Source organism: Ipomoea triloba, chromosome 6 (assembly GCF_003576645.1).
Source record: "Ipomoea triloba cultivar NCNSP0323 chromosome 6, ASM357664v1".
Classification (NCBI taxonomy): domain Eukaryota; kingdom Viridiplantae; phylum Streptophyta; class Magnoliopsida; order Solanales; family Convolvulaceae; genus Ipomoea; species Ipomoea triloba.
In genome coordinates this window covers 26,128,848-26,137,182 of record NC_044921.1, presented here as the reverse complement: position 1 = coordinate 26,137,182, position 8,335 = coordinate 26,128,848, and the positions used below count along the sequence as shown (strand labels likewise).

Below are 8,335 nucleotides of genomic sequence, written 5' to 3'. Positions count from 1 at the left end.
CCTAATAATATTGTAGAAAGAACAATAAAACGAACAACCATTTTCCACATGAATCAAATTATGGAATCAAATTAGAAATTGAAGAATCATTTGTGCTAAACGAGTATAACTATAATAATATTATAGAAAGTGTTATAAAGATTTTTAATATGAATATTAATATGGATATTATGACCATTTATGACAATGGTTTTGTAACAGTCATTCTTTATATATATATATATATATATATATATATATATATATATGTTCAAATGTGGCCGCGCCTTCCCGTGTGATCGATGCGGTTCACACCATTCAATGTTAGAAAACACACCACAATGAAAATACACAAAAACACCAAAAAATACACTACACGTTCAAAATAATGCACCATAACTCCCCTGTCCCTAATGATGCATTTGCTAACACTGTGTGATGTATATTTGCATACCTAGTGGTGCACTTTTTGGTGATGCGTACCTAATGATGCATATTTGTGTGGTGCATTTTCTAACATTGAGTTGTGTATATTTGTATACATAGTGGTGAGGCCACAATGACCGCACGTTAAGGCCTCCTAATAAGTGCCAACACTAATGGCCTCCTAATAAGTGCCAAGCTCCTTTCCAAGTGTCATAACTCATTAGTATTTAGTAATAGAGTTAATAGTACTTAAAAAAAAACTAAACTGTTATTTGATGAGGCGGTGTCCTACTAAGTGCATTGTACTTTAAGAACCATTCCACTGCACTTTTCCTGCTTCACTCTTGACCGTTACCAACTGATAGTGTTGATTGCTTTGACTGCTTCGGGTCAGTCCAAATGTGCTTCAGGTCGAGTCTAATGACTAATCCAATTATCCCACCACCAACCCCCTACTCCCAAGCTGAGAGCGTATTGGAGTCAGTTAGCGAGTAATGATAGCGTATACTCCTTAAATATTCTGTCATCGGCCCCCATACTTGCAGACTACAAGTGTAAAGAAGTAGGTTGGCTAGGATTTTTTTTTTTTAATTTTGTATAACAATAATAATTTTTAATTTTATTTTTAAAATTTTATTTTATTTATATATAAGTGTGTGCGCGCGCGCGATGCGCAAAAAATAAGTCCCCAATAGTAGTACTTTATATTAAAATTTTAAATTTATTTTTATTTTAGATATTTAATAATAATAATAATAATAATAATAATAATAAGCATTTTTATAAATTTGATATTTATGTTTTAGGTAATAATTAACATATATATAAATTTATTATATAATGTGTATATTATTATTATTATTATTATTACTGAAGAAGAGGGAGATGAAGATAAAAAAAAATATATGGTGGATGCATGTCCATGGTAAAAATAATGGAAAAGATAGCAGAAGTTATAATGGTATTGGTAGGGGTATGTTTGTCATTGTAAAGTACAACTTTTGTAGCATACTGTATAAAAAACTTAACAGAAAAACGGACATATATGAAGGATATAACCTTCAATCACACATGTTTTTAGATTTTAGATTTTAGATATTACATTCCTTCCATTGTTGTAAGATATATGTAAGGTTTGGATGAATAAAGATCTCCCTTCTCTGTCTCCATGGTCTGTACTTTGAACTTACATATTCCTGCTCATTCTACTTTTAACTATATCATGCAAGTTAACCGGTTAAGAGTTGATAGGTTAACAGGTACAATAATTTACAATACGTTATTAGCACACTACCAATACAATCGGTGAACGGTATGCTTCGTTTTCTTCGACTTAGATTTTTGAAAGTTTTTGATGTTCTGCAATTGGTCTGATTGTAAATATGTCCTGCATAATTTTTAAAAAGAAAAATAGTATGGTTTTTCAATTTTGTTCAAATTGGAAATGGATGGAAATGAAACACAGCAATTGGTTCAATAATCGACAAAGGGACTGTGAATTCAAGAACTATCAATTGATTCTTCTGTTTAAATGTATTCCAACAATCATATAAACAACTTGTTTTGGAATATGTCACTGTCTATCATTTTTAAGTTTGCCAGAGAGGTGGTTGCACAGTACAGTGATTGTATTTTTTTTTCTATCACTATTTGTGAATATGTTAACTGGTTATATACTTTTGAGATATGTTCGATTGATAGTTTTCACTATATATTTCTTCTCACAAAGTTACACGAAGAACATTAAACATTTATATATTATTTAGACAGATTTGAAACATTTTTTTTGTTTCACGGGTTTCATCATCATAATAATGTGATAATGTGATATAGGGGTTTCATATATATTCAGTATGAAACAATAACCTTTTGATATTCATAAATTGATTATGAACATATTTTTCTTTCGAAGAAAAATTTGTATATGAGAATATATAACCTTTTCCGTACGTATACATACATGATTTCTGAATTCTTTTCATATATATGTTTTATTGTATTACATACTTTTTGTTCTTGATTATTATATAACTTGAACAATTGAAAAATTGAAACCCATCTTGAACTACCCCTATCTACTGACCTTTTTGGATAATTCGTATCTTGTGACGGTTGATGATGCATCAGGGAATTGGATTGTTGGAGAACACATACTATATGGAATATGGATGGAGGAGTACTTCACCAATGTCTCAGCATGATAAAAACCATGGTAGTCCTTTTAGCAATTGTCATTACGAATAACAAGAGAGAAGTGTAATCTGCCAGGCTTGCAACTAAATTCATAGCTGAGTATTTTTTATTTTTTTTTTAAATAAAAATATTTATGCATTTGCAATCCATACTCATCTATATGTGATTGAAATAAACTTTCCTTACAAAATTTTGAAGTGACAAACACACACACACACATATATATATATATATACATTATGTGCACATTATATTGCATATATATACTCTTTGATATGTTACCTTAATCTTCTTGTTGAATATCTTCAAACCTCCGGCCTCCACTTCTTGGCCGGCCGTCGCCGCCCATGCCACCTCTGTTGCCCTAGCCCGACCCGCAACCGATAGAGATCCAGGTCACTTTGAAGACCTTGAGTGGGCGGCGGACCATCACTCCACCCTCTAGCTCGTTGATTACTCAGCCCAGTCGTGAAAACACAAGAAGCCGCCTGGAGACTGATTACCTACCCCAAACGGTGATTTTGTGGGCATCTACTACCAGTCGGTACGGTTTGGGTTACTCGTGCCGGTCTTTTCCCTTCTCTTCCAAATCTTCAATTACTATATGGGTTGGTGCCCAACTCTTATCTCCTTATCATTAGTTTCCTCACACTCCACCACAATATCCAAAGAGAGGCTTCTCTACTATTCTTCGACCAGCTCTTCAGCTGTCAGCACTCCGGAAGGTTGCTCCTGGGTGCAAATTCGTGCTCAAGACGGTCACCTAGACAAGTTGGAATCCTCACATAAGGGCGGGAAGGAAAAATACTTATTCGTCCCGCCACCCGGCCAATTGCAAAAATTCTTAAACTTTTGAGTTACAGTGTCCATAGTCGTTCAACTTTCAAGTTAACCACTCATGATTCTTCAACTTGCAAATTTTTAACCAGTCCTAATCCCGTTAAAGTTGAAGGACCAAAGTGATTAAATTAAAAATTTAAGACTAAATGTGGTGGTGTCGCTAGTGGCGGAGCCAAAATTTATTTATTTTTTCATGGCGGGCGAAAGTAGTTTAAAAATTGAAACACTTAAAAAAGGAATATAGTTATAAATATTCTTAAATATAGACGAAAAATAAAACACATCAAAATTTTATAAAAATATTCATAACAATATATGAAACATAATTAATTTGATAAAATAATTCAAATTGAAAACTCATTATAAATTACACATCTCATTATTAATTTTTTTTAAAAAAAGCTATATAATAAAATATTAGGGATAGTTCAAAAGTAAAATAAAATATTAGGGTGAGTGGGGACAAATGTCCCATTATAGCTCCGCCATTTGGTGTCGCAATACTTGGAGGACCTTATTAACTCACAAAAACCAGCGTTGTATCCAATGGAAATTGGACAATTGAGTATTGAGCTTCAAATCTGGGGTCCTTGATAATGGAATTTATTGGGCTTTGGTGGCGCAAGCGTGGACCGGAGGTTTCTCAGTAAAAATGGTAGGCCTGAATTATTAGGTGAAGATTGAATGGTGCATGTTGAGTTTAGGTTTTATGCGGTGGACTCGAGTTCACTTTGTAAGGTGGACCCAAGTTGAAAATGTGCATATGAAATAATGGTGTTGTTAGTGGTACTGTTTTCTTTGCTAATGATATATATATTTTTTTAATATAGAGTTCAAAAATTTTGTTATACGGTTGGATATAAAATTCTGTAATTGTGAGTATAGAGTTCTGCAATTATGAATATTGAGTTATGTAATTTTGTATATTAAGATTTAAAATTGTGAATATTCAATTCTAAAATTGTAAATATAGAATAACGAATTCTGATGACGAACGGTAATTAAGTTAACCGTAAGAAAAAGGAAGCAAATTTATTTTATTTTTTTAAAGAGATAATTCTATTTTTGGTCATAAATTTATAGGTGACAATCCAGTTTTACTATCTTTTTATTATAACATTATTTTTTGGTCATAGTATTATTGTGACATGGTCATTTTTTGTCCTACGTCAAAAAAATCATTGAAATTCATTTAAATATAAGGACATTTCGATATTTTTTCTACAAAATAGATTGACCGGCTATATTTTTTTTATGTTTATTGTTTTGAAAAGATTCGTAACAGAAGACCAAAATGCTTGTATTTTACAAAATTTAAACTATTTTGTTGTTGATAGAGGACGTAAAGTGATCATAAGACCAAAATGGCCACACCTGGCTTTGGGCTACCAAACCCTAACCCCCAATCACAGTTTCTCAAAATAAATCATTTCGACCGCGGCACAGCGACCACTGCGTTCGCGGATCTTTGACTCCAGAGTGGTACGGCGGTGCGGTGGTGGACTCCGGTGACCGGCAGTGGCAGGTATGTCTTACACTCGTTACCTATTTGGCTATCTCCTATTCGAGCAGTCGTTCATAGCAGACTAGCAGTGCGCCAATGCGTAGTATACTTGTGATTGCTGTGCATAGTTGACATGCAGAAGCAGCAGGCGCCAGGCAGCTACTCTCGACCTGATACCGGGTCGCTTCAGCGGTTCCACCTGCCGGTTAACTGTTTTGAAATTGATCAATTTGCTATTTTTAGGGTGCGTTTGGAAGCCCGGAAAACTGGAAATCATTTTCCGGGCTTGGGATGTTTGGTAACCACTGGAAAACCCAGTTAAATTTGGGCGGAAGATTTTCCACCGCAAACACAACACAACACACAGCACGCTTTCCAGTCCCTCTCTCAGTCCGGTGGACTGGTTTCCGGCTGAAACTAGAACAGATCTGGAAACCAGAGCAGCGACGAGAATGTTTTTTTTTTTTTTTTATATAATAAATATTATTAGTTTATATATTTTTATATTTTAAATAAAATAATAAAAATGTATAAATATACATTTCTATTTATTTTCGGGAAAATGAACCAAACACACAAAGTTTTCCAGCTTTCCAAACACACTCTTAATGAAATTTTATTGTTATATGTGCTATTGTTATTCTTAATTAAATATTATTAATATAATATTCTTTATTACTGTGTTTGTGTGTGTTATCGTCATGTGTTAAATTTTCATAAATTTATAGTATTAGATAATATTATTGGATTTTTGTATTAATGTATTATAAAGTGTTTGTTTATTGATTGTTATTGATTATTGTCTTTCATGCTTGTCACAGAGGGATCCTAGCTCTCAATATGGAATTTACTGTAACAAATCCTAGCTATCTTGTTAAACATTTGGATGTTTTTAGACCATTGGTGTCTAAAGTTCTTCTGTATTTAGCCCCAACAATGTTAAGAGTACAGACTTTGGCAGGGGAAGCTCCTAATGGCAGCCATGTGATTATTGAATTTCCAAACAAACCAAACAACCCAGAAGAAGTGGAGAGACAACTCTTTCATTATGAAATTAACTCCTCCTTTGGTGGTTTTATTGTTTCATTGGACAGATTTCAACATGCTCTCTCCCTCGGAGGAGAAATAACATTCATCTTCCAAGGGAATCTTCTACTAGCTAGAAATTTTTTTAATGGTAAAGATTGTAAGTTTATTGTATTTTTTATTAATTTTTTATGAATTTAATTATATTTTAATCTTTATTTATTTTTTAATTATTTTGAAGAAACTGTCGACGATCTGTTAATGGGAGTACAAAGGCCCTATGATCCTCGTATAGGTACGCTTTTGGTAAGCTTTACTGCAAATGTGCTGCCGGACACACTTGATGTTTTTGAAGAAACGAATGCACTGAAGATAACCATTCAGCAGGAAACCATTGGTTTTAAAACCAATGAAATTGAAATTCAGGTAATACTTTTGTTTGAAATTAAATTGTATGGTATTTATTGTGTAGGTTTCTGCTAATGAAAGAAATAAATTGAAAGTCAATGGAGCATTTGACTTCCTTCCAGTGGAGTTAGTTGTTGATCTTCAAATGATGAAACTTTGCATCCAGGGCATTCAACTATGTGACCATGTGCAATTCACAGTTACAAGAGACAGGTTGCTAGTGATTGGTGTTGGTGAATTTGACCAATTGTTTTTGTATGAATTTCCCTTGATAAACACCTTACCCATTTGAATGATGTATCCCTATTTGTATGCTTAATTACGGTATTTGTAGGATTGAGGTAATTGGGATTTACTTATGCTTATGTTAAGGCTATCATTGTTTCAAATTATGTGTTGTTTGAATTTGCTGCAAAATTTTTGGTTTCTTTGTGTTTAAATAGATTTGAAGTGTTCAATTGGAACATTTAGTTGTTAAATTGGTAGTATATGGGCTACCTTTGCTTGATCATTTGCCTGTACCTTGCATGTCTGTCATGGTTTTTCACTTTATTGGGTGGCTCTTGTTTTTCGAACAAAGTCGTTTGTGGGAAGAAAACCAACCCTTTTACATTCTCGTGTGTATGGCTCTGAGCAATCCCCATGGTTTGGGAATGTGTTACACTCGAATAGTCAATTGTCGATTATCGTGGAAAAAAAGAAGACAGCCATGAGATCAAATCAAAGGGAGTTGTGTAGTGGTTCATGTGGTGCATTGGTGTATTGATGAATATTTATTTGGTCAAAATTATTTCACCGATAATAGGATAAACCGACAAAAAACCAAAATTTCCTATTCAGTTTATCTCATAATTTATGACTCGGATAACACTTATGAAAATAATTACAATGAATACGAAACAAACATTTTTTACAACAACTTTAAGAAAGAAACTTATTTAAAGAGAACAGCTCTCAAATTTTATATTTACCCACCAAACCCCAAAGAAAGAACGTAATATGACTCAACTCAATTCTATGATATAATGAGGCAATAATAAGTGGATCGAAGTTCGTGAGGCGGGTTAGGACTACAAAAGTCGGTCAAAAATTAGGTCCACGGTGGAGCGAGCCTAATGAAGCGGTCCGATCGGCTTTGACAATACTAGATATATATGGCGCAAGTTATGCTATGGACCCAGGTCCATGTTCCACAAATTGTTAATATATAGTTCTAAAATTGTGAACATATAATTTTATAATTGTGGATATAGAGTTCAAAAATTGTGAACATAGAATTCTGAATTTTGAAAATGAACATGGATTGACAAGGTAGACTTGGGTCTAGGACATAACAACCGTATAAATATAGGATTATTATTATTATTATTATTATTACTAGTTGTCACACGCGCGTTGCGCGATTAAACCAATGCCCAATGTATATTTTTAAATTAGTGTCCTTTTTTTTTTTTGAAAATAAACATTTTAATAAAAATAAAAGAAATAGTCTTGATTCTTATATATTTTAATAAAACATAACGAAATTGTAAATATCTAAATTGCAACTAAAATAAGTAGAAACAAATAAACCACTTACATGGGAGCAAATAACGTGTCATCATTGTCACTTATTTGGACACCGGTCTGACCATTTAAAATCAATGTATAATTGTATTTGCGATCAAGTACTTTATAGTTCGTCCGAACAGGTTTGACAATGACATTTGAGATGATGTACCATTTGTTGGTTTGTAAAGTAATATCATACATTCCAATGTCATTATCAAACACTGTTGATTGAACCCGAGTCTTTGCAATGATGTTGGTGGTGAATGAGAGCATCTTTAGAATAATAATAATACTAATAATGATAAAAATAAAATAATAATAATAATAAATGAGAAAAATTTTACTATTTACTTACTGTTTCATCCTCAAGTACGATGAACATATACTTTTTCTCAGGCATTCCAATAG

At 32.9% G+C, this 8,335-nt stretch overlaps 1 protein-coding gene across 2 annotated transcripts; it reads left to right on the top strand.

The window, feature by feature from the left end:
• Positions 1–4,814: 4,814 nt before the first annotated feature.
• LOC116023096 lies at positions 4,815–6,793 on the top strand. Of its 2 annotated transcripts, none has more exons than XM_031264065.1 (4): positions 4,815–4,963; positions 5,764–6,119; positions 6,210–6,263; positions 6,441–6,793. In XM_031264065.1, exons 2-4 carry the CDS (start codon positions 5,783–5,785, stop codon positions 6,449–6,451), a joined length of 402 nt encoding a protein of 133 aa, XP_031119925.1. In that variant the 5' UTR covers positions 4,815–4,963; positions 5,764–5,782; the 3' UTR covers positions 6,452–6,793. The 2 variants fall into 2 exon arrangements, with proteins under 2 accessions (XP_031119925.1, XP_031119924.1); XM_031264064.1 differs by having other exon boundaries at positions 6,210–6,394; positions 6,543–6,793.
• The last annotated feature ends 1,542 nt before the right edge of the window (positions 6,794–8,335 follow it).